At 40.2% G+C, this 27480-nt stretch overlaps 1 protein-coding gene across 7 annotated transcripts in view; it reads right to left on the bottom strand.

Annotated features, from left to right (window-relative positions):
- ABCB11 (ATP binding cassette subfamily B member 11) overlaps positions 1 to 27480 on the bottom strand; it is a 95216-nt gene continuing 67736 nt past the window's right edge. For 3 of the 7 annotated variants that reach the window (XM_029225204.1, XM_029225205.1, XM_029225206.1), the window contains 10 exons: positions 23869 to 24033; positions 18549 to 18653; positions 18300 to 18461; positions 15879 to 16082; positions 14145 to 14386; positions 11253 to 11409; positions 9910 to 10107; positions 5367 to 5573; positions 3900 to 4046; positions 1 to 2831 (listed from right to left, as the gene is read on the bottom strand). In XM_029225204.1, coding sequence (XP_029081037.1) covers positions 2631 to 2831; positions 3900 to 4046; positions 5367 to 5573; positions 9910 to 10107; positions 11253 to 11409; positions 14145 to 14386; positions 15879 to 16082; positions 18300 to 18461; positions 18549 to 18653; positions 23869 to 24033 — 1788 coding nt within the window. In that variant the 3' untranslated portion in view covers positions 1 to 2630. Of the gene's footprint in view, positions 2832 to 3899; positions 4047 to 5366; positions 5574 to 6103; positions 6142 to 9909; positions 10108 to 10203; positions 11410 to 14144; positions 14387 to 15878; positions 16083 to 18299; positions 18462 to 18548; positions 18654 to 23841; positions 24034 to 27480 lie in introns of those variants that run through there. The other 4 variants (XM_029225207.1, XR_003793934.1, XR_003793935.1 and 1 more) reach the window with 4 other exon arrangements.

The following is a 27480-nucleotide window of genomic DNA, read 5'->3' as shown; positions in this document are numbered from 1 at the left end:
TAAATTCAAAGTCTTTTTATTGAAACGATTTCCTAACAGCACATGTAGAATAGACTTAGAGTAACTGTATGAAAAGGTGTTTCTATACAAAAGGATCTGGAGGCCAACTCTTCTATTTTTTTCTCAAATAGTAGCATTTCTGGTTTATGGGTATCTGCTTTCATGCAGTTTTGAGACACTTACATGACAGAATTTCTTTAGGCCTCTCTCATTCTTGAGAATAGTTTGCTAGGTATACAATTCCAGGATGGGGATAATTTTTCCCTCAGAACTCTGAAGGCGAATCTTTATGTCTTCTGACTTTTAGTGTCATTGTCAAGAGATCCTATGTCATTATGTTTCTTTATTATATGTCTCTTAGAAAATTTTAGTATCTTCTCCTTTCCCCCAGTTTTCCAAAATTGCATAATCGTGTGCCCAGGTAGGATCTTTTTTTATTTATTTTATTTGACACTTGGTGAACTCTTTCAAGTTGGAAATTCACATCCTTCAATTATAGGACATATTCTTGGACTATTTAATCATTTTTCCCCTCAGTTTTCTCTACACTGTCTTTCTGGAACTGCTGTTAGCTAATTATTGCATCTCCTGAATTGTTCCTCTAAATTTTATTTTCTAACTCTTCATCTCTTTCTGTCCTACCCTCAGGGAAATTTCCCCAACTTCATCTTCCAATCCTTCTATTTTTTTCTTCTGTAAACTTTTATTAACTGGGGTAACAGGGAGAGTTTGATCACAGCAGAACCCATCCTGAAAGCATTAGAAATTACAGAAAGACGAGATAAGTGTCAGACACAACAGATTAAGCAAGTCCCTCCATCACCTGAGAAACAATAATATAAAACTGTAGAAACCAAATCTTTGTGAGTGATATAGGATACGGAACAAAAATGAAGACATTGGAACTCCTGGTGTTGCAAAATAAACTTGCAACTTCATTTCTATATTTTTGAAGTTGTAATTCAATGTTTTTCCCAAATCATTTCAAGCCTTCTCCAGTCAACATTTTCCCTCTCATCAATAACTTCCAAGGACCTTATTTAAAAAATAACTCTTTCTTTAAAATTTTTATTTATTTAATTAATTTATTTTTGACTGTGTTGGGTCTTCGTTTCTGCCTGTGGGCTTTCTCTAGTTGCAGCGAGCGGGGGCCACTCTTCATTGCAGTGCACGGGCTTCAGTAGTTGTGGCACATGTAGGCTTCAGTAGTTGTGGCACATGGGCTCAGTAGTTGTGGCTCGTGGGCTCTAGAGCACAGGCTGAATAGTTGTGGCTCATGGGCTTAGCTGCTGCGTGGCATGTGGGATCTTCCCGGACCAGGGCTTGAACCCATGTCCCCTGCATTGGCAGGCAGATTCTTAACCACTGCGCCACCAGGGAAACCCCTAAAAAATAACTCTTAATCATCCGTTTTTCTCACCCCACACATTCTATTCCAGGAAACTGGCAGCCTCCCAGCACAGAGCTTATGTTCCTCCTCTTTGAAATGCAAACTTAAACAGATTCTGGTCTTCTTTCTTCAATATTACAAGATGAGCACATGCTTACTGCAAAGCTTAATTCCTTCTCATGGCATTTTTATTCTGCAACTTACTTGTCACTGCCATTTGTCATAACTTAACTAGAATGCTGTCCTCCACCCTCTCCCTCCCTGACTTTGCAACCATCAATGCTCCTGACCTAACTAGTTAACCTGTTAAACCACCTGTGTGGTTATTTACCAGGAAACACTGGACCAGAAACAAATAATATACCTCAATATACAATAGCTCAGGCTTAATTTGTAGGCAGAATTTCATTTGTTGGCCATAGGAAGAAAACACTTATACAAGGTAAAATTCACTATTTTCATTTCACGCTGGGATTTGAAGAAACAAAGGACAGCAACCAATGTGGAGGGGGACAAGGCTTGGGATAGAGCCCCCTGCTCCAGGCACACCGGCAGAATCTAGTCCAGTAAATGGGGACTTCACCACCCACATACTACACCTTGAATCTATAAATCAACATCCCTGACTGGTAAGCTCCTGCTAATACTTGCCTTTTTCTGCCCCTTTCAGCCTGAGAGCATCCAGAGTATCAAAGTCCTCCTTTCCCCATCTTCATCCTTAGACATAAATGAATCTGCTTTCACATGCAAGAAAACTTCAGTCAAAAAATACAGTTGGTCTTCAGTCCTTCTGTTCTTCTCCATATGATCTTGGCCCAGCTCAGTAAACATTTGTCGAGTGCCTATTCTCGACCAGGCTTTGTGTACACTGAGGGTTCAAAAATGCAAAGGATGGTTCTCTGTCCCTGAGAAATTCAAAGCCTTATTTCTTCCAAGTCTTGCTAATACCCACGTAGTAACTGGGACTGGCTCCTGCATGGAGAAAGCACTGGGTGATGGCTGAGTAGCTGCTTGACACTGGATTCTCACTGCCACTGACCCTAGTTTCTTTCATTTTCTATATACAGACATTTAAAACTAAATTACTATTGAAAGTCATTAGAAATCAGCTCGGATGCCAATGTATGACCACGTCTGTAAAAGTAAAATATCATTATTTCTGCTTAAAGAAAAACAAAAAAAAAACCCACAGCACTTCTGTAATTGGTGCACCAACTGTGCATGAAGTTCTCAAGTCAGGTCAACTGATGGGGGCTCCTGTGGTGACTAGTTTGTAGTAGGCTCCTTTCTGGGCCATCAGTTCTTCATGGGTCCCCTTTTCAATCACTATCCCCTGTGACATGACAGCAATGATATCCGAGTTCCGGATGGTGGACAAACGATGGGCAATGACAATGCAGGTCCGACCTTCTCTGGCTTTGTCCAAGGCAACCTGCACCGTCTGCAAAGGGAAGATGGAAAGTTGATGCAAAGACGCATGCTTGTTCCCTGGCCCACCATCGCGAGAGTTCTGTTTCATACCACTTGATTAACATCTCTATATTTGGGGGTTAAACCCAAAGGCTTGACAGGAGAGAGAGGATTAAATAAATATTTGCTGAATGCAATGCATCAGTGACTTAAATTGCAGTCTATAAGCTGAAAAATTTCAGTGAAGCCAGAATGAACCAAACTACAAGATCACAAAGTAATTTTACAATACTTGAGGGTCTAGATTGCTAAAATGAAACCAAGGAAACAATGTAAGGTAACAGTTAGATGGTCACTCCTGGGCTTCCCTGGTGGCGCAGTGGTTGAGAGTCCGCCTGCCGATGCAGGGGACACGGGTTTGTGCCCCGGTCCTGGAAGATCCCACATGCCGCGGAGCGGCTGGGCCCGTGAGCCATGGCCGCTGAGCCTGCGCGTCTGGAGCCTGTGCTCCGCAACGGGAGAGGCCACAGCAGTGAGAGGCCCGCGTACCGCAGGAAAAAAAAAAAAAAGGTCACTCCTGATACTGTTCCTCACTGAGGACATTTTAGCTCTCTCCAAAACAGAATCCTGACTTTTAAGGAGTTAATTCTAAATGGTAAATTTCATAATTGTGTTTCGCCCAATTACATTTCCTTTCATGCAAACTGCACATCAGATACCGCCTCTAACTTTGCGTTGTATGCTTCCCACCTGCTCTGCCATGGAACTTTAGAACTATAAAATATGAAACGCCTATCAGATGGCCTGGATTCTTTTATTTTATTTAAGAAAGCTCATTATTTGCCCATGAAAAAAGTGTCACCTAGCCTAAACAATCTTAAAAACAATTCTTATTTTAAAGTGAAAATAATTTTTTTATTTGAAGCAATCCTATTTCAAATCACTTTCTCTAGACTATTGTCTTTGGGCGCTACAAAGGAGTGGTAATTTCTCCTCCTAATGAATCAGAAAGTTAACAATACTGCCATTTTATAAGGACAAATATTACAGCAAAAAACTCATTTATAATGATCTAAGACTTTAGAAAGTCAGTACCTACCTTTTCACTTTCTGTGTCCAAGGCAGAAGTAGCTTCATCTAGTAGCAAGATTTTAGGATCTCGTATGATGGCCCGAGCAATAGCAATGCGTTGTTTCTCCCCTCGAGAGAGTTGAGACCCCTGGGACCCAACATTAGTTTCATATTTCTGGAAAAAAATATGGTAAGTTTGAGAACCAGAAACAGCCATTGTTCCTGTGCTGTAGGGAGCCCACATCAATGACCCCTCTGAGGATTTAAACAATTTGTTTTTTTTGAAATTGGGAATAATTTGTATAAAGGATGTCAAATCCATTTAGGCATATTAAAAAAATATGGCGTTTTATGACCTTTCGTGTTGGGAAACACGGGGACTTTGTATCCCTTTCTCTGCATTCCTTTTAGGTTTGTATTTTTGATCTCTGTCTCCTTGCGTATGAGATCCTCCCTGATTTAAGATTCCCTGATTTCCCAACTCCTGTCTGGAAGATCTTTCCAAGACAGAATGATCCTAGGCATATAAGGGCCTTCAAGAGATCTCCTGGTCCATTCCCTTGTTGAGGTAGCCTCATTCTGGAACACAAGCCTAACTTTCAATCTTCACCCTTGCTGCATACCAGCTCTGTGATCATGAACAAATTATTTAAATTTCTGTGAGCTTCATAACTAGTTAACATATTTGTTGTTTTAGATGAAATTATGAAGGAAAATCCCTACCTGACGCCTACGTAGAAAACAGTTACATTCACAGAGTATTTACCATGCATCAGGTGCTGTACTAACTATTCTAGCCAGCTTATCATTTAATGTTTACAGAAATCACTTCCTCCCGATTACTATTTTTCAGTTTCCATGTCTTAATTTTCTTAGTGATCAACCACCAAGAAAGACCCTTGGTGGATGGAAAAATGCAGAGTCAATATCACACTACATTCAAACTTGGCTCTGGGAAAGTGAGGAACTCCAAGGCAAATGCAACTTACCCACCACGCACAGGAGTTGCTGCCAAGTAATGAAATGATCATGGTGATAATAGTAACAGCAGCAGCTTTCTTTCTGAGGCTATTATGTGTGCTCTCTCATTCTGTTATTTTTTGCATTTTGTAGACGACTGAGTCTCAGAAAAGTAATTGTTACAGAAGTAACTTTACACTAGAAAGTGGCCAAGCTTGGATTCAAATCAATGTCTGTTCCAAATCTCAGGATGTTTTTCCGTTATGCTAAGCTGATGCTCAGTGTGGTACTGCTTCACTTACAACAAGTAACAGAGCATCCTTTGCGTTGGATAATATACTACTTTCCAAAACTAAAGATTATGTTGATGAAGGACATTCATTTTGCGTAAAAGACTGAGACGATCTCGGGGCACTGGGAAATAAGCTGTGTTGCCTTTGACCTTCTCCGTGAGCCACAGTCATAATACTTTTTAGTCATTCTACCTCTCTTCCTCCCTGTCTGCCACAGGGAATGACTCTGACTTGGTACCCACCTCTGGAAGGGACATGACAAAGTCATGCAGCTGAGCCTGCTTTGCGGCTTCTATGACTTTTTCCGTGGGGATTTCTTTGGTGTTGTCTCCATACTTGATATTGTCCACTATGCTACAGGCAAACAACACTGGTTCCTGGGAAACGATTCCAATCTTCGAGCGGAGAAACTGGACGTTTACATTTTTGCTGTCATGCCCATCTATCATCTGCCAAATAGAGGTGACAGCCAGCGCACTGAGTTTTAGAATTCCAGCAGTGAGGAAAGTTTGTATCCTAGAGTTAGTGTTATGCAAGATATTTGCTTTGCCTAACAGACAACAATCTAAGGATTCTTGGAAATAAATTATGTTGCCTTTGACCTCTGGAGGTGGTGTCTGCCAGAAGTGGTGTCAAAGTTGTGATCAGACATGGTTGTTTGTTTCCCAAATTCTAGTTCTACGGGTAGCATTATACAAACAGGAAAGGCACTCCAGACAGTATCTAGTTAAGAAAAAAAACAACTTCCCCTTATCCTTTGGTGCAGCACATCCTCTCCAAGTACACAGAATTGCTCAATTTTGAGACTCCATGGGTTATGAAATGGGGTTTCCTATGAAAAGCTGTTGGACAATGTAAGAATCAAACCTGTTTCCTTGATTTCACTGATACTAACCTCTGAATAATTGAGATAACAGACCCCAGTAAGAAAGGAGTACATTTATTCACTTAGTCAACCAACAAACATATATTGAATTACCTGCCACAAAGGCACCATGCTGGACAGTCTTTTGTATGCTATATAAAGAAAAAATAATTTGTAGTGAGGTGGATGGACCTAGAGTCTGTCATACAGAGTGAAGTAAGTCAGAAAGAGAAAAACTAATACCATATGCTAACACATATATATGGAATCTAAAAAAAAAAAAAAGTGGTTCTGAAGAACTTAGGGGCAGGACAGGAATAAAGACGCCAGATGTAGGGAATGGACTTGAGGACACGGGGAGTGGGAAGGGTAAGCTGGGATGAAGTGAGAGAGTGGCATGAACTTATATACACTACGAAATGTGAAACAGATAGCTAGTGGGAAGCAGCCACATAGCACAGGGAGATCAGCTCGGTGCTTTGTGACCACCTAGAGGGGTGGGATAGGGAGGGTGGGAGGGAGATGCAAGAGGGAGGAGATATGGGGATATATGTATACATATAGCTGATTGACTTTGTTATGAAGCAGAAACTAACGCAACATTGTAAAGCAATTATACTCCAATAAAAATGTTAAAACAATAATAAAGAAAGAAAGAAAAAATCTCTGTTTTTTAGGAATTCATAATCTATCTAGGCAGTTAATTACAGGAACTCATATGTCTACCATTTGAGCTCTTTCACTTAACAGGCTTAGAATAGTAAAGGTACAGTATGTCTCACATACTGTAATACTGTAAAGTATTTGGCCCCATGATTTCAGAAAAAGATTATATTAAATGGTGTAAATATATGATGTTTTCGATAATTTTTTCACAGTGTAAAAAACAAACACTACTAGAAAAAATATAAGGCATTCTTCAACAATTAGCCCTCGCTCATCTTCCTCTATGCGTTTTCCATAGTACTGATAGACTGCAAAGCACGATTTAACAATTAAATACTGGAGCTGTTTGCTAATTGTTGTCTATATGCTAGTATTGTAAGCTCCTAGAAGACATAAGACATGCTTCATGCTCCTTAGAATTTCTCACAGGGCCTAATGCAGTGCTGGGCACATCACAGGTACCCAATTAAACATTGAAAACGTTGAATGTTTGCGTTTGTTAGCTTCCTTAAAAGCAAAGAGGATTTTTAAAAATTGCATTAACGGTGGTATTTTTCCTACTGAAAAATGTTTGTAGAAACATTTTACGATGATGTAACAAAATATATTGTGTCTATGAAGTGCAAGGAATCATACTGATTTCTTCACGGGCATTGCTTTCTACCTGTGACCAGAACATTCACTGAGTACATTCAGAGAAATATACTTAATATACATGTTAGTGTTGAAGAAGTCAAACATGAAGGATTCAGGTCCCTGCATGTCATGTAGTTCACAGTCTACCTGGGTGATAGACATGAAAGATCTGACATTTGGGGAAACTGGATCCTCTCCTTTGTAGAGATCAGACTCCCAGTGCAACGTACTTTCTAGATTCATCAATCACCAAATACTTTCAAACAAATTAAAATCTCTATACCTAAAATTAATAAAAGTGATTATAAACTACAGATAATCAACTCTTACTCCTTATTTTCATAACTTCCTGGATTTTACCACTATGTGTTTGCTTGCTTTCTTGTTTTGCTTTATGCAAGGGAAACTTTAGTTGCCTCTTTCAAGTTTCTTTCAGCATTTCTCATCATGTTATCTATCCTCATTGCAATGAAGATTATACTATTCAGGGATATCAGAAAGTCCTTTTTCAAAACGAAGGATTAAGTAATCAATCAGACCCACACCTCTGAATCATTTCTTAGAAAACTACTTGCAGATGCACTCCAACAAAATGAGACGGAAAACTGAAGAAAGAGGAAGATACGGGAACTAGGAAATAATGGATCTAATGCAAAAGATACTGCAGGAAACTCATAGGCTGACAGTTGTTCAGCAGGTGTAGGATGTAATTAGTCCAGGCAGTGGCAGAAATAAGGGAAAGAAGCAGGTTCCTCTGAATAGGTATCAGGAGAGATACATTGGAAGAAACTAAAGATTTTATAAAGGCAGAGAATGCAAGAAAAAAGAAAGTCTTTCAGAAAAACAATCAAGAAAGAAAAATGTAATGCTAATGTACCTCACTACTTAACTATGAGATGAACAATATTTACTTAGCCATAATAAAAGTTGTTAGTAGATTTTCAACTTTTAGAATCAACCTAGAGTAAAAGTGTGAAAGATAATAAATGTTATAAACAAAAGGTAAGCATTTTATATATATTTTTTAAATGTGGTACATATATACAATGGAATATTACTCAGCCATAAGAAGGAATGAAACTGGGTCATTTGTAGAGATGTGGATGGACCTAGAGTCTGTCATACAGAGTAAAGTAAGGCAGAAAGAGAGAAACAAATATCGTATATCAACGTATATATGTAGAATCTAGAAAAATAGTGAACATATTTGTAGGGCAGGAATAGAGACATAGATGTAGAGAACAGACACATGTGGACACAGTGGGAGAAGGGGAGGGTGGGACAAATTGGGAGATTAGGTTTGACATAAATACACTACCATGTGTAAAACGGATAGCTAGTGGGAACCTGCTGTATAGCAGAGGGAGCTCAGCTTGGTGCTCTGTGACGACCCAGATCGGGGGTTGGGGTGGGGGAGGGGGAGGGAGGGAGGTCCGAGAGGGAGGGGATATATGTATACATACAGCTGATTCACTTCACTGTACAGCAGAAACTAACACAACATTGTAAAGCAATTATACTCCAATTAAAGAAAAAAAAGATAATATAAAAGTATAGTTATTAGGACTTGAGAGGTAAAAAGAGGGAGGAAGAGGTGAAAATAGAGGTAGAATTGCTAATATTCTCATCTTAGAAAATGAGAATTCAAGAGATGTTATCTATAGGTGATGGAAAAGAAACAGAATTGTATTGATTATATTTACAAATAAAAGAACTTTTAAAAGTAATGTAACCATATTGGGAGGAGGTGGGTAAAGGGAGGGGGAGAAGTGAGGGTAAGCTAAATTTCCATCTCTTGAGAATAAATCAACAGAGGGTCTAAATTCGTTAAATCGTGAAACAGCAGCATAAGCATATTATTTAGGGACTTTGAGGTAATCATTGGGAGATCTAAAAACATAAAGTGGTTAAAGATAGTTGCCTTTGAGCAGGAAAATGGAGAATGGGGGGTGGAAAGGGTGGAATAAGGGGTTGGTTTTGTTTTGGTTTTTTTAACAAATCTTTCTTATTCTACTTTGTGCTCCTTTGCATATATTATTTGGAAAAAATAGAAAGGAAAAAGAAAAGAAGAGAAAAGAGGAAGAAATTCTGTGGAAAATAAGCAACAAAGCAAACCACCAATTTTTCAAACATCCTAACCAAAGATTTATGGCATATGACTACCAATGTGAGGTCCTTATATTATTTAGGCTTTAGCTTCTTGAACCAGGATTGTCTCGGATTTTTCATACTAAATTCCCTTTCTTACTCATTTATCATTGTGTTTCTTATCACCCCCACTTTTTCCATTCCCAGTCATTAGTTTCCTGATTAGTCTGCACTTTCTGCCCCATTTACAGGTAAGTGAATGCTTCTGTTAAGTACACTCATCTCCAGCTTTGCAGTTTTCTTTGCCTAACTGGGCAGCAGACCATCTGGAACTGGGAAGACTATAATGTTAGAAATTGTGAGGTGGAATCAGGTCAACCAGCAAATGACTGGAACTGGAAAATACTGTCCAAGGCAAGCGCTTTGGAATGAGTCTGGCAAGACACAACCTTGAAGATGACTTTTAGGGGTTGGAGATACTCTGCAGAAAGCCAAATTCTCAAATGCATTGAGAATTTTGCATTGCTTACCACCTTCCCTTGGTCAGGATCATAGAAACGTTCCAACAGCTGAATACTGGTGCTTTTACCACATCCACTGCTTCCAACAAATGCCAGGGTTTGCCCTGGACCCACAGACACTGAGAGACCATTCAGAACTTGTATATCAGGTCGGGAAGGATATGTAAATTTACAGTCAACAAAGTCAATCTGCCCCTGGAAGTTGTCCTGTGGACGGGAAGATTAGAATTATATATGCTCTACTAGAATCTAGACTATTGAAAATGCACATAAGCCTGAGTTTTAAATCCTTGCTTAAGATACCTTCAACACCAAGCTGCTGAAGTGCAAAGTACAAAGACAGCAACTTAATGAAATGGCATTCTATTCCAGCAGATGTAGAATAAAAGGAGGCTTGAGCATTGAATTTAAAGATATTTGATCTCTTATTCCCATTCTAACCTAAGGGGATTTCCTTGTCACCCATTCTTTGACATTCTGCATGGAAGAAAATAGAGGATATGATTACATCACAGAAGCCAGTAACTGTGCAAATTCCTACAGCTCTGTTCCCCCAGAGATTTAAAATAATAGCATTACACTTGAAATGACTTACACAGAAAGTTACTTGAGCCCTGAATTGCAAAGGTGAAATACCTTGAGTTGTACCCTCTGACGTGTCAACTCTAGAAATGGATAGACATTTAATAAACCACACAGAGACTTACCTTTTATTGAGCTGAAGGAGAAATAGGGCATTTGACCAATTTTAAAAGATTTCTAAATTTAGTTGACTTTACTGGGGTTTAGGGGTTTTTGGCTCTCTTGAACATACTGGGATATTAAAAATTAGGCAGGGAAGATTAAAAAACACCTGTAGGGACTATCAATTAGAAAAAGTGATATTTCATTGAGATCAAAATAATTTTCTGGGAGTCCACATGAACTCATGTGGAACACAGATAAACATGAATTAAATCAGTATTATTGGACAGGAGAAACTGGTTTTTCTACATTCCGTACCAGGATATCAGTAGAAATCCTGGTGGTTGGGTAGGTCTCAAAAGACACGTAGCTTCATTCATTCCGGAACTAAGTGTGTTTTATAGTACCTGTGTACTATAAAACAAGTATTCACTGGATATCATTGCCTTATTCAAGTTCCAGCTTTATGAAGAACTTTTAATGCTAAGGTACTTCATTCCTTTACATTTGTAAATCTACTGTCTGTCCATTCCGAGGGCATATGAGTTCACCCAAACACTGCAGAATTTAGAAGATAAGTGGTCTTGAATAACCAGCCCCAATGGCTGCTCTGCACACACACAGAAGCACAAGCCTCCCCCACTACCCTCTTACCCCTCTATACTTACCCATCTTTCACCCGCACTACTATACACCTTGATTGTGGGTTGTCGGTCCAGCAGTTGGAAAAAGCGTGCAGCTGAGATTTTAGCTTTGGCATAACTTGGGGTATAAGAGAAGGCTCTCCCAAGAGCTGTCGCACTCAGTACAACTGAAGAGATCACCCTGTAGTTGGACAGACACCCAGGTAGAAAGGGCGCGGTGTGGTTGGTGTCACGGCCTAAGAGGCAGGAGTTTGGGGGTCTAGCCCTGGAAAGGACTGAGCAGCCTTGAGCAGGTCTCTTTAGACTTGTCTGGGAATGGGAGATTGGAGAGATTAGCCTTTTTCAAATTGTGTTCTAAGAAGAAAGGGTGAGGGGAGGATTGAACAAAGGGGGCTCAGATCTCCAAACCCTGCTTCAACTACAACAGCATTTTTAAAAAAATTTGTTTGAGGAAAAAAGACTTCTTAGGAAAAAAAAAAAAAAAAAAGAGGGAGGTTGAAAGATCACTGGATTGGGTTGCATTTTTACAATGTTAACATTCTATGAATCTATGATTAATGTGTAAAAGACAATTATTGGCGATATAAGCATCAATTCTGTACCAAGCAAGCATGTGATTCATGCTTCAGACAACATGATGCAATTGCCTGTATCCTTCTACTTGTCCCAGCCTCAATGTGTGCATAATTAACGAGCAAATAAGTGAATAAATAAATGAATGATAAACATGATAAGAGGTAGCCCTTTTGCTCTGTAGACCATGCTGCGAGGGGCGCCCCCCGAAGTTGTCCACCTGCACTGCAATGCACCATGGGGCCTGCCTCAGTGCGGGTGGGGTGGTGTGGGGTGTCTCTGTGTGTTTTACTGCTCAGTTCATAAGCAGAAATTGTTTTAGGCCAGACTGGCAAAGCCAGACATCTCTAGGAGCCCAGTCCAAAACTTAAAGCTATGACAAGCACCCGGAATAAAATAGGAAATGATGGAAGGTCATCTTTCATTTTTTAAAGAGAAGCCAGAAATTGGGAGCTTTCTGCAGTGTCCCAATTTTTACACGTTGGCAAATAACTATTCAAAAGTCTTACATAAACTAAACAAGTCAAGAGTTTGTGATTTCTGATTTGGGGTTAGTAGCTCTACATATGCAAAAATTTAGAAAGGAGACTTTACTGTTTGAGGTGGGCATAGTGGGGCAGGAGAAAAGAATTTCTTCTATATTTCTAGAAGAAGATAGAGTGCGAGCAGACAGAACTCGTGGCTGGAGAAGAGATTTCTTTTAGGGCTGATTTTCCTAATGCCCTCCAAGGCTTTCTCAGACCGTCTCCCCCGCATTTTTCAAGGTTCCCTGCCCCATCACGCCACACCCATATGCATGTGCACCCAGTCCCTTGGTACCTTGACACACTTAGGTGTCTGGAAATGTGAGAAACTGGACTCAAAGCTAAACTTATTAGAAGAGCAGACTCCAGCTATAAACAAAAGAACAAAATTCCCCTGACTAGTCTTTGCTGTCTCTACCTAGGAAGAGTCAGCTAGACATGTGCCTTCTTTACAAGAAGTAGAGCTCAAATAAGGTAGTTCTAGGAACCATCTTATTCAAGGACTTTAGATTTTCTCAGCATTAACCAGTATGGTAGATTGTGAAAATGCTTAATTTGTCCTATTACTCTGTACACACCCTTTTGCAATATGATTTTTTATTCCTCTGCGATATTGTGACTTATGATAAGAAAACTATATTGGTCTTTTGTCAGTTCCTGGCACAGACTCCTAAACCCTTGGAATTTCCCAAGTTTTCAGAGGACCGAGGTGTCTTTTGTTAATGAAGTGACTTTGGTAAAAACTCTAGATAACCTAAGGATGGGGCCTGGTTGCCTGGAGAGCCAACCATGCGATTAGAGGGGTGGAACTTCAGTCCCTTCCCCAACCTCAGGGGAGGGAAGAGGCTGGAGATTGAGTTCAATCGACAATGGTTAATGATTTAATTAGTCAGGTCTACGTGATGGAGTCTCCATAAAAACCCGAAAGACAGGGTGCAGAGAGCTTCTGGGCTGGTGAACACGTGGAGATTTGAGGAGAGTGGCATTCTTGGGGAGGGTATGAAAACTCCAAGCCCTTCCCACATACCACACTCTATGCATCTCTTCCATCTGGCTGTTCCTGAGTTGTATCCTTTTGTAATAAACTGGTAATCTAGTAAGTACATGTTCCTCTGAGTTCTGTGAGCCGCTCTAGCATATTAATCAAAGCTGAGGATGAGGTCATGGGAACCTTGGGTCTACAGCTTGTTGGTCAGAAGCACAGGTGATGACTTGGACTTGCTTTGGTGTGGAGGGTTGGGGGAGGGAGGGGCAGTCTTGTAGGACTGAGCCCTTAACCTGTGGGAGGACCCAACGCTATCTCCAGGTAAATAGTGTCAGGATAAATTGAACTGTAGGACAGCCATCAGGTGTCAGTGCCATGCGATAGCCATGTGAGAGTAAAGGAGAAACACTTATCAGATCCTCTCATCAAAAGATGGGGTCCGTTCCTCTTTTCTCTGAATCTGGACTTGGTCATATGACTTTCTTTGGCCAAAGAAGATATTAGAAAATGTGATGCATGCAGAGTTGGCAAGTGCTTGCATGTTGGGTCTTGCAATCTTCTGTTGCACTTGGAACTCCGAGAGCACAATGTGAAGAAAACAAGCTCAGCTGCTAAGAGGCCATGTGGAGAAAGAAGGGCACTCAGAAGCCTGACTGAGTCAGCCCAGTCCAGAAGAACCACCCTGACAGCACACAGAATCTTTAAGAAATATTAATCTGAGCTGTTTAAGACGCCATGCTTGGGACGGTTTAAGCAGCAGAAGCTAACGGATAGAACCAGACCATTCCTCCCTGGAGCGCTGATCTTTTATGACTCTGGCCAGGTAGTCCTCACCTGAACACATAGCTGAAATGGAGCCCCTCATTGGGAATTAAGTAACCTCCATATCTGTAGGAAGCAGAATTAGCAACGAACACAATGCACTGGGAAAAACCAAAGCAGAATCCGTAAACATTTGCTTTTCGGATGGCTGTCTTGTATGGCTTCTCCAGTTCAGTCTCAAACACTTCTATAAACTGCCTCTCCTTTCCAATCCCAGCCACAGTGCGAATATTACTGAGGGCTTCGTTTGTAATCTGAAGAATGAAAAAGAGTTTTAGAAATAAAAGAGCAGAGATAACTGCTTTCATGACATTTTCAACCGTTACATGGATTAGACCTGCTGCAAATGACAGAAGGCAGTATACAGCACAGACGGGGGCATCATCTGGGAACATAGAGAAGTTGCTGGAGATCAATTTGACTGGACCCTGAGACATTCTATCAGTTCAACACAAGTTCTACTTGATCCTAACATGGCTTTGTTGCCTCTACTTGTTGAGGAAGAGAGAAGAGGGGGAAAAACGGTACACAAGGCTATCTTTGTGAATTCATTTGAAATGTTCAAAATGGTATCTTTAAATGTGTCTGAGAGAAAAAGATTGTTTAATAATAGAAACCTAAAATATTAGATTCTATTTCTTAAAAAATTATGACCAAATACTATATAAGATAGATTAAAACTGAGTATGAAGTTTATCTTTTAGTCTATACTACAAATTTGTATTTGCTTCAATCCCTACTCTAAGGTAAATAACCACTGTTTCTGAATTACGGTCCTATCCTAAAAAAGGTACAAAAGTGGGCTACTTCCTACTACTGGCATACGAAATTATTTTGGCTTCTGCCTACTTGGGCGATGTTCACATTCCCTCTTTAAAGAGAAAAAACCTAGTTTAGAGTAAATTTGTTAAAAGGTGAGGGTGTGTATATGTGTGTGTGCATGATTCTTTATCCCTGATATCTGTCCATGCCACCATATCTTCATTTACCTCTGATAACCAGATTTAATTAGAACATACTCTTAAAAGTGCATAGCTGGGCTTCCCTGGTGGCACAGTGGTTGAGAGTCCGCCTGCCGATGCAGGGGACACGGGTTCGTGCCCCGGTCCGGGAAGATCCTACATGCCGCGGAGCGGCTGGGCCCGTGAGCCATGGCTGCTGAGCCTGCGTGTCCGGAGCCTGTGCTCCTCAACGGGAGAGGCCACAACAGTGAGAGGCCCGCATACCACAAAAAAAAAAAAAAAAAAAAAGTGCATATCTAAAACCTAAGTGTATTCAAGACCTAAACTGTGTATATCTCATGGTTCTCTTTGGGAAAGACATTTGCCACAAGTCAGGCAGACACTGAAGTGTGAAAGTTAAAAGCATGTGCCATTAAAAAGATAGTAACTCCTCTCTGTGTGGTTGGCATGACCTGGAGAAACCATTAAGCTGAAAAAACCAAATAAAGAGGAAAATGAACTATCCTCTCTTGCAAAGGAGAATACTACACCTAACTGGGATGTATAAAAAATAACTGTTTGACAGGAAACTGAACATGTAACCCTCTGTGTTTTCCCCACTATTTCTCCACACCTGCTCAATCTCATATCATCAGAGGCGTATATGAAAAAGGCTAATGGGAAGTTCCTAACCATGAATGTTTGTAGGCTGACAGTTTCCTTAAGTCTGTTTGCACCCCTCATTCTTAGCAGTCTGACAGCCACTCAGCCATAAGCAGTCTGAAAAGTGGGTCTGGGAGATTACCTGTCCTGCGACCTCCAGAGCCTGCTTGTCATGAGTGGCAAATCCCATCAACATTTTGGTCTGTATGGCTCCCGATAAAGCCAGGAAGGGGAAGAAGCACACTATGACCAGGCTTAGCTTCCAGCTAAAGAAGAAGGCGATGATCATGGCCACGGTGATGTTAGTGAAGGAATTGACCATCATCCCAATCTGAGAGCCGGCAGCCTGCAAACCAAACGTGATCAACCAATTTCAGACACACAGTCTCTAACTAAATATCATGAAAAAGCTATTTTGTAGCAAACAGATAGGTTTTAAAAAATTATTTTGATGAAATATACATAACAATGTTTACCATTTTAGCCATTCCTAAATGTACAAGACAGTGGCATCAAATACCTTCAAAATGGGAACTATCACCACATTTATTCCCAAAAGTTTTTCATCATTCCTAACAAAAACTATACCCATTCAATTTAACATCCCCTTCCTCCCTCTCTCCAGCCAGCGCCTGTTAACCTCTATTCTATTTTCTATCTCTATGACTTTGCCGATTCTAGGTACCACATATAAGTGGAATCATACAATATTTATCCCTCTGTGTCTAGCTTATTTTATCAAGCATAATATTTTCAAGATCCATCCATGTTACCGCAGGTATCAGGATTTCATGTACTTTAAAGCCGAATAACATTCCATTGTGTGTATATACCATATTTTGTTTATCCATTGATCTGTTGATGAAAACTTGGGTTGTTTTCACCTTTTGGCCATAATGAACAATGGTGCTATGAATATGGGTATATAAGTATCTGTTTGGTCACTGCTTTCAACTCTTTTGGATATGTACCTAGGAGTGGAATTACTGATCATATGGTAGTTCTATGCTTTAAAAAGGGAGGGTCTTTTAATTAAAGAGCCCCCCCCCCACAATGCACTTGAAGGCTGGATTAATAAAAGTACATCTTATTCACACCTTCTTGGGAGCTCATGTATTGACTAATCTCATTTCATGGGTATCAGAGCTAGACCAGTCAGCGTGAGATTAATTCTAGTGATAATGAATAACCTATAAAAGCTCCTTGCAGATTGAAGATTGCAAAAATAGAAGAGATGAGATTATGGCTTATTTATTTAATCTAAGGTCAAGAATAAGGTGAACTAGACACTAGAATACTCAAATGTTGAGAGTAAAATTAGTAAAAACTTTAAGCAGTAAGACAATGTATATTAAAACCTTTCAAAATGATTACACATTTTGATCCAGTGATTATATTTTGAGAACTAAAAAAATAATCAAGGGTATGCCACAAGCTTGATTCAAAATGATATAAATTGCTTATGTGGGGAGGGAGGACCTAAACGGGGAATTCTTTAAGAAATGATGATATATTAAAATGATGAATTAAGCATTCATTAAAAATTCATTGTAGAAGGATATATAATGCTCACATCACATTGTTTCAGGAGAAAAAAGAAAGATTACAAAATAATATGTACGGTGTGACCCAATGACTGTGGGAAACACATTTTCTATTTATACAATAGAAAAAGCATAGAATGATCAAAATGAAAAATTTACGGGGATTTTCCTCTAAAGAGGATGCCATGTTCCTTTGAAATCCTCCATATCATGGTTCATATTGTTGGTTGAACTGGTAGAAGTCGAGATATACAGTACAGCACTACCAATCCAGTGAGTTTTTTCTTCCAAGAGCCTCACAGGCAAACCATGACTTTTCTTTTTCCTCTTTTTCTGATTTTCATGGAAAGTGAGCAGTGGTGTTGAGAGGCAAACTGAACTTTCATCCCTTTAACCCAAATGCCTGGTTTTATAAAGGTGTAGCCTCATCTTGTACACATGTTTAAATCTCCTGAACAAGGCTACAGGTTCCGGGGTTTAGAAACCACAGCTTAGTCTCCCTTAGTCAGAAAAGACAGCCCTTGGAATGTGTCAGGATTCTAGATAGCAACCATCTCCCGTCTTTCCCTCAGGTTCCCGGCTGGGCTGCTTAGAACAGCTTCTTTTCCTAAGACTAACTTACAAGCCAGGCCCCTGTGGAAGGAGGCTTTTTTCCACACACACCCTCTGGGGGTGCCATTAAGTCTTGTGGAATCTGAGCCTCTGGGCCTAAAAAAAAAACCGATCTGAGAAAGGAGGGAAAGTTCTTCTCAATTGCTAGACTCAGAGGAAATGCAAAACTGACAGATTTTGATTCATGCCATAACACTGATTCTGGGCATTACCTAGGAGACAGTATGCTTTAGCTGCTGTTTGTCAACTTTGGAAATGGGCAAAAGTGTAGCTCTGGGGTATCCTCCCTCGAGTTCCTGCTTTATAGGAAATATGTACGTGGTTATTGGAATTACGTGATTATTGGAATACATAAAGGAAAGAAAGTCTACTCCAGTTACTATGTGCCTGGTTTCCACCACACTTACCCCTTGAACTTGAGAAGCATCTGTAGCAAGCCTTGTTGTCAGTGCTCCAGGGCTATTTCTGAGGTCATCAAACCAGCCAATGTCTTGCCCTAACATTGCTCTGAAACCCAATTTACGTAGCCTTTTTGTGAGGAGTTCCCCGGATTTAGCAAAAGCATATCCCTGAAACATAAAGGAGTCTTTAGTGATATTTTAACAGGAAAAGGGGGAAAATAACTAAATCGCTTACTGAAAAATAAAATTCCTTACCTGCAGAAATTGAGTGCAAAAAGATACACAGCCTATTGCTACAAAAAGCAGGCACACACCATGGATCTGTGACCTTTGTTCTTCTTTATCAGGAATTGAAAAAATCTTTACAAGACAGTAAGCAAGGAAGTAACTTTAGTATTAACAAACAATAGCAAAAGAAATCAATTCAAATATGTTTAAGAGAAATTTCTCTTAGGCTTTGGGTTAAAAACCAGTTCACTTTAAACATACTAGTGTTAAACCAAAGTTAACTATGAACATGTGCACTTAATTCTCTGTGGGGAAGGAAGGCTGGTGAGCGAAACCCAGTGGTTATGACTGACAGAATTTTTGTCTCGTTTCTTTGCTTGATGTAGGCAATTTTATTGGCTTTTCTTTGATACAGATGAAAAATATGATGAAATGCCTCAAATTCTTTACATAATAAGGCAAGGAAAAAAAGAAAGGAAGGAAGAAAAGAAGAAGGAAAGGAGGAAGGAAAGAAGTGGGGAAGTTACTTGAGAATCTGAGAATATTATTCTGGGACAAAACTCAAAGTAATATGACCTATGTCTTTCCCCAATAATAAAGATGGCTTTCACACTCAGGTACCTCGCCTATTATTAGTTTTGTAGATTACTTATATATATATATATATATATATACAAATAATAGCATCATTATAAAAGCAGCTGGCACACACACACAAAAAAGCAACTAGCTATCAAGGCACTGACTGGAATTGTCTTAGGACAGAAAAGCTTCCATCTATCAGAGGCTGAAATTGTTGCTTCTAAATCACCAGAAGCTGAAAACATTCCCCTCAAAAAACTATGGAAATTATGAGTGGGGTTTTTTTTTCAGTCTATAATAAGTGGTAAACTATACTCATAAGTATATTCTGAACTTACAGGCACATGCTCAAGTAACTGACTGGGACCCACGCTGTTGCAATAAGAAAATGGAAAGAATAGCTGCATATTCTAATGACGTCGCCCTACAGTGAAATAGATCTTAGGTGCATCAAAACCCTCCTAATTCAGACTAAGTGAGGGAACTGTGACAGTTCAGAAAAGCTATTTATTAGAGAGCTGCACAATAAATCCTTACTTATTGCTCTGCATTAATTTGAGTAACTAGAACAATGCCAGAAAGCAGTTGCTCAAAGGAAACCATTTATTCAACAAATATTTACCGAATGCCTGCTATATGCCAAATAAATCTCCTGTAAACAATGCAAACTACTCCATTAACAAATCCTTTTTTGTAAAGCAGAAGTAACCCGTTGAAATTATCACAAATTCCAAAGTAGGGGGAGGGGTTCTAAATTAATGAGATGTACTCTTTCTAGGACAGAGCTTTTGGGCCCGTTATGGTTCTTAGCAATAAAGAATACATTCATTCTTAATGAATGAAGTGGGTTCAAAAGATGCCACAGTCATTCACCCCACCATGGAATAACTCATGTAAGTTTACTTTACAGTTTACAAACACAAGGACTTAAAGATATATTTCAGTTTGGTTTTAAAAATCACTATACAAATCCCCACAAACCCCACACGGTGATGCCACAATTCTCATTCCTCTCTAAGGTCACCTATTATAATCACGGACTATCGTACTGCATATTAGCCAGTTTAACTCTTATTTTATAGATGGGAAACTAAAGCCCACAAGATCGAGTCCTTTGTCCAAGTTCATTTAGCTGGTGGTTATTATTAGATAAGGAAATGCCTGGTTTCCAGATTCCAGTGCAGTGGTTTTCTTCTGGGCACACTCTCTTGGCTCTTGATATTACCCGTCTTCTCAGGGTTAAAAAAGAATGTTTGGCTAATATTAAATTCAAGATTGGGCATCAGCTGTCTGTAACCTCCCCCCCACCCCCACCCCCGCTGACAAATTCTACTGCATGAGTTCTTTGTACATTCTTACTGAAATTGTAACCCAAAGGGCTGCCCATCCCCCGGTTCTTCTGTTTTTAGACTAGCTGTAGTTCAAGCACACATCTACATCAGTTTGTAAAGGTAAGTTTGTTTAAGGAGAAAATGAACATTCTCTAGACTCTTGCTATTTACCAGATGCAAATGTGTTACTTAACCTACTTTAACTTAAATGAGGATTTCCTTAAATTAGGATTCTTAAAACAACCCAGTGAGGTAGATTTTCTCGCCCTATATTATAGATAAGGAAGCTAAGACTCATCAAGGGGAAACCACTTGCCCAGATGCATGCAGACAGCACAGAGCAGAGACCTGCGGCAAGCCCAGGGCTGGCTGACTCCAGCGTTCATGCTTTTCCCCAGCATGCTATGTCCAAACTGCAGTGCTTGGAACACTTGGCACCTTTTCCAAGTCAAATAAACCCAGGGAAAGTGCACCAGAGAAATTATGCTTTATGTGTACATTGAGGCTTCGCTAGATTAGCAACCAGGCCCCTAACGCCCAATCATTTGCTGGGTCCTCGTTCCAAACTGTGGTCTCAGTACCAACTGTGAATATTGTGCCCTTTAGATATGTCAGAATGAAAACAGTGCAATTAAAACCAGACTATTATCTGACTCATGATTATACCCTACGAGATGAAAGAAAGCATCATGAACCCACTGATGAATATGTGATAATTATGCTAAGAGGCACACAAAAACAACCTTCTTTATCAAAGAAGAAAAATAGTAAAGCTTCATCCTCTTAGCAAATATAACCCTGTGAGAGCCTTAACGATGAGCAGGTTTTGGATTTAACCAACTAGATCCTGCTACTCTGATCCTTCGGTCCTTAAGTGAAAAGCTGAATTGCTCAGGCTAGGATTTTCTGGTTGTGACCAGAAGAATCACAGAGAATATTCTCACCACCAATAACCAAGGGCAGGGGTTATAACTGGATCATCAAATTTTTTATGACTTGGCCATTTCATAGACCACTAGAGCTGGAAGTTATCTTACAGATCATCTTTGTCAATCCTTCCTTTTATAGTTAAGGAAACTGAGACCCAGAGAAGTGGCATGATGTGACCCCAGGGCAGAAAAATAGTCTCCTGGCAGGGAACCCAGGACTCTTCCCAAAGCAGTTCATACACAGGGTTTGGGTGAAGTTGAGTGAATGCATTCCATACTCTGCATTTATAAGAGAGAAAGAGATGATCAACAAAGAAGTTGGCATCCTGGAATTATTTTAAAAGTGAACATCTAGGGCATAGTCTTGGGTCTTAACAGATTCAGTGCCACCCCCTACACGCTCTACATCTGCATCACTGCTCAGTGGCATGCATTTCCAGAGCCTGTCCCTGGTAGAATGTCAGCTTTATGAGAGCAGGAGGGCTCTGGTTTTCTTGCTCCTCCTGATACCAGCAACAGTGTCTGGCAAACAGTAAGTGATGTGTAAATATTTGATGAATGATGAGTGGATTTTTTTTTTGCGGTACGCGGGCCTCTTACTGTTGTGGCCTCTCCCGTTGCAGAGCACAGGCTCCGGACGCGCAGGCTCAGCGGCCATGGCTTACGGGCCTAGCCGCTCCGCGACATGTGGGATCTTCTCGGACCGGGGCACGAACCCGTATCCCCTGCATCGGCAGGCGGACTCCCAACCACTGCGCCAACAGGGAAGCCCTGATGAGTGGATTTTTTGGTTTAATGTCTGTCTTCCTCATAGACTGGAAACTGCATTAGGGAAGGCACCCTGACTGACACTGTGTTCCCAAGTCCCTAATCTAGGGGAGATAACCAACAAACACCTATTGAGTGAATAAAAGAACATTTCTATTATGTTTAGGGTATGGTATTTACTAGATATTAATGAATATAAATTAATTATTAAAATATTTTCAGCATAACCAGAAATTCAGTTTACCAGAGTTGGCCCCTGTGTTTCCAATTTCCTACTTTTCTGATGATTTCCTCACTTAACACAAGGGGGCAGTGTGAACATTGAAGCGGTGGCTGAGGCCATCCCTATAGAATTGATTTTTTTTTTTTTTTTTTGCGGTACGCGGGCCTCTCACTGTTGTGGCCTCTCCCGTTGCAGAGCACAGGCTCTGGACGCGCAGGCTCAGCGGCCATGGCTCACGGGCCCAGCCGCTTCGCGGCATGTGGGATCTTCCCGGACCGGGGCACGAACCCACGTCCCCCGCATCGGCAGGCGGACTCTCAACCACTGTGCCACCAGGGAATCCCTATAGGATTGATTTGATCTTGCTTGTGGACTATACAAGTCTTTCTATACACCTCATGCCTGAGGGGACTTAATTTCTGGTCAGGAACTCTGCCAGAGAGACCGCAAGAGAGAAAGAACAGCAGAGGAGGAAACTAAAACTTAGGACTCTCACAAATCCTTCAAAAAAGCTGGTGCTAGTCCTGGTCCCATCACCCAATATGACCCTGTGTCACCTTGAACAAGTTGTTACAGTTCTCTAGATTCTAGGTTTGCCTCCTTGTTGATCTCACAGGATTTGTGTGTGTGTAAATTTCAACTAAGAAAATGTGATAGCATTATTGAGAACTAATTTTGCAATGATAAGGTTTTATTGGAACTTGGCTCTGCAGTCACACTGCCTGGATTTAAATCCCAGATCCACCAGTCACCCCCCTAAGTTCTTTACGCCTTGGTTTGCTCCTTTGTCAAATGGGAACAATAAGGATACCTACCACAGGTGGTTATTAGAAAAGTTTAGTGAACTATCGTATACCAAGTTCTTAGATAGCACCTGGTTATTGTTTGTAGTCATTATTATTATTGTATTATAACAATGAAGTCAGATGGAGAATATCAAAACTCCTAGGAGGTGAGAAACTGAAATAAGCTTATCCTTTATCCATGCCTTATTTTACTTCTCTCTTCCTTTTCCTGTTTTCTCCCCACCTCCCCATTTCAATGGTGCAACCAGCGGAAGAGAAGAGCATTATACAACATGCATGAACACCTGCTATTACAAGTCAAACTTTGTACCTCAGCTGTTCAGCAAGATCAAAATGGCCCCCCAATCCTTTTGTATTATTCAACCAACCTGCTTTGCATTCTGATTTGGTTTGCATATAGGTAAACTGTCCTCTTTTGACACTAAATTTGCAGCCATAGTGCTGTTTTTTTTACAGACACGATGCCTGTTGGAGGGTGCTGCCAGCCCAAATGAAATACCGCTTCACCTTCTTGCCTCCTGTATGATGGAGACTCGAGACATTTTTAATCCTTTAGAGATGAGAAAAAAGAGCTAAAAAAAAAAGCTTAAAAATAAAAAAGAGCTAAGTCCATTACAACAAAGAGCCAACCTATCAAAAATGACAATATCCACTGATAGACAAACCAAAGGCGGGAGGAGAATAAAGCTGGTCCAGCTGTTTGCTTACCCCAAGAATCTGGCTGAAGAAGAAGGCATAGAAGGGTGTGACTGTCCCATTGACAGCTGCGCCCATAGCCCCTACGAGCATGTAGGGCCATTCTGGAGCGTTAACTTTCAGAATCCTCCTAACTGGGGCAGGTTCAATTTCTTCTTCCACAGGAATGTTCTTGTCCTTGAGGGAAGAGGGAGTTACATTAATCATCTAAATTTCTGCATATACTCTTTTGTTATACAGCAGACCCTTTGGCATTCACAGATTTGAGTCATGGTTTGATTGGTTATGAGTGGCCTTAAAGATCTATGAGACGAAGTGATTCGTTATTTTGTGAAAAATCTTTCTGAATTGCTTGCCACCATGCTGTGACTTGGATGGGATCGATCTTAGAGTGTCTGCTCATCTGAAGGTGAGCTCGTAGTTCTCATTTCACAATTGCATAGGTATTAACTCTTGGGGAGTAATAAATACGTTGGATCTGTAAGAAAAATAACCCCCCAGTTTTAAAAAGTTTTTGTGCTATAGTGGTATTTACATATTTGAGGACTTGTGAAATTTTCAAGATATGTCCTTCATAAATGTCAAAGCTCTAAAATCTTGTAACTGGCTAAAGCTCTAAGGCAGGCCAGTGTATCTAAACAAGGCAAAATAATTTTAAAAATGTATTAAGTGGTGTCGACGGTTATCAATTGCATGTTTTCTCTAAGGTTTTCCTTAATTAATGCCCAGAAGTAAATGGTAATCAATTTGGATTTCTAAATTCTGCATTTTCTTCACAAGGAGTAAAAACTATTTCAAAATTTCCCTATTCCAATTTCTTTTTTTTTTTTTCGGTACGCGGGCCTCTCACTGTTGTGGCCTCTCCCGTTGCGGAGCACAGGCTCTGGACGCGCAGGCTCAGCGGCCATGGCTCACGGGTCCAGCCGCTCCGCGGCATGTGGGATCTTCCCGGACCAGGACACGAACCCGTGTCCCCTGCATTGGCAGGCAGACTCTCAACCACTGCGCCACCAGGGAAGCCCCTCCAATTTCTTTAGTTGCCATTAAAGTGTCAGAGCTAGCAAATTTTTATCCTCTTAAAGGCAAATATATTCAGAACATCATCGTTTTTACCATCATTTTTCCTTGTTATAGATATTGTTCAGTGCGTGGTCTTTAGGCCCATTATTCAATAATCTGTTAAATTTATTGCCCACTTTGTTTGAGAAAGGCTTTTAGGTGACGTATATAGATCTGTATTGGTTTATTTTTTACTTTTCCTATTAAAATATACTAAAAATGTCTACAGCAAATTGACTACAAAACTATTAGTGCTCTCTTTCATTAATACGCATTTACCCCTTAGGGAGCTGAATGCCAGGAAAAGAAGACAGCAAGGAACTTAATACTATCCTTTTGCTTCCAAAGTCAAAGTCTACATTACCAAGTCAATTGAAATAAAAGGCTGGTGTCCCTCTCATTCTAGTTGCAAGCCAAATGGGATGGACGAAGGCAGCTCAGCTGGTGATAGATTTGTCAACGCCTCTGTCTCAAGTTCTCTCTTGGCCTGCCCTCAACAGTTGCACTTGTCATTACTACTCACTCATGCAGCAGATCCTTCGATGATTTCACCTCTGACATCTTACTAAACTCTAGGAAATCAATGCAGAGAGGAAGACAGGTGGCTGGGAAAGCATGAGGGAAACAGGTGTAGAAAGAATGGGGTTCTTGGATGAGCCTCATATGGCCACTAATGGAATATATCACTGAGTTCTTTAACTCTCTGAGGCTCAGTTACCTCCTCCTCAAAAGGAAAGTTGTGTGGGGAAGACAATTCTCTATGGGTCTCTCATGTTTCTGCACATCTTGTGAAAAGAGGCACTGACTTCCTTTGTTCAGGCTATTTCTTCAAGGATATTTGTACAGCAAATAGCCTTGGAGGACAGAGGTAGTGTTCTCCATCCCAAGAAAAGGACATTATAAAAATTTGCCCATTATAAAAACATCAGGTTCCTCAAGCCCAGGATTCCTCTCCCCGTTCATTTGCTGGTATCATCTGGCTCTCTTTGCATCAACTTAACGGGAAGTGGGGTTGGGCTGGGGAACTAGTGCAAATGCTCTACTCTGGCTCCTGCTTGTGCTCTGAGTAAAAGGTCGTTTGTCTCTGACGCAGGGCTCTTGTGTATTCTGCCAGCATCCATGAAATTGGGTCAGGCTATAGCTTGCAATAGAGCAAAATATCAGACCCTTTACAGTTCTAAACAGTGGTTGGTGTCCAGTTCTGGATGCTTACCAGACTCATGTGGGTCGAAGATTAAAATTACAGACACCTGGGTCCCACCAACAGCACTTCTATTTTAGGAAGCCTAAGTGTGAATTTGTGTTTTAAAAAATAATCCTCAGGTAATTCTGATGACAAAGCCCATTTTTTGAGGTCCTCAGCAGTACACAATCTCCAAAACTCCTTCCAGAACTAAATGTTTGCGGTGCCATGTTTGAACATTTTGAAAGTGTCAGCTGTGCTATACCATCTAGGGACATTAAACTCCAACATTTCCTGGAACCACTGTCCCACAGGATGGTCCACCCACAGTCTGACATGATACAAATCTCCCTGGTCTTCTGATATCTGAAGGTATCCCTAAACCTTAACAACAAAATCAAAGACATCTAAAAGCAGTATGAAGTACCTTTTGTCCAGTAGTTAACATTCCAAGATAGGCTAACAGGAAGCAAAATTTAATTAATTTGAATAATTTTCTTTTTTCCCCTTTCATTAAAAATTTGACTTTAAAGGAAACTATGCCCCAACCCCCAAAAAGATGAGGCTATTAAGACTGAATGATGCAAAAACTAGGAAATCTGTCCCTGAGTAATTGACTTTTGATTGACTTTTATTTAATATTGCTAAAAGACAGTAGAAGAATAAAAGAAAATTAAAGTCACTATGTACAGAAGGGTTTTTACCTCTGGGATTTTGCAAAGCTAAAGATGAATTTACTCATCTAAAAAAAGCTAAAAAGCTAAAGATTTTATATATTTATATATATATATATATATATATATATATATATATATATATATAGCAAACCAGTAACTCACAGAAAAATACAATTATAAAAGTTTATATATGCCTCCTCACTGCAGGGTTCCTGCCTCTATTGTGTCAATGTCAAGTTGCACAGTGCTCCTTTATTTATCATATGTCATGAAGGATCCTGCTAGCAGCTCCAGTGCAGGGAGAAGGACAGTGGCTCTTGTTCATCTTTGCATCCCTAACACAATACCTGGCATGTGATAGGTGTGCAATCAGTGTTTATTGGATGAAAGAATGAATGAAGCTTTTATGCCCGTGGCTCATACATGCAACAAAACATTTATTTAAAAAACACTGATCACTCACTTACAATGTAGATGGTACAATGCTAGACAATGAGCTTTTTCCAGCTTCCTTCCTTCCATCTCCTTGTGTAGGTCAGGTGAAAATATAACTTCCTACTTAAACCTTATGTCCCGATTTCTATAATTTGTTACATTGACTTTGTCATGCCAATCCATAGGGGTCTCCTGCCTCGATAACGACTTTAAGATATGATAGGAAATGGTAACTATGACCAAGAAGCAGGGACTCTCCAAATAACCAAA

Source organism: Monodon monoceros, unplaced genomic scaffold (assembly GCF_005190385.1).
Source record: "Monodon monoceros isolate NGI ecotype Baffin Bay Population unplaced genomic scaffold, NGI_Narwhal_1 Super_Scaffold_16, whole genome shotgun sequence".
In the NCBI taxonomy this organism is placed as follows: Eukaryota; Metazoa; Chordata; class Mammalia; order Artiodactyla; family Monodontidae; genus Monodon; species Monodon monoceros.
This window is presented reverse-complemented; position numbering and strand designations above follow the sequence as displayed.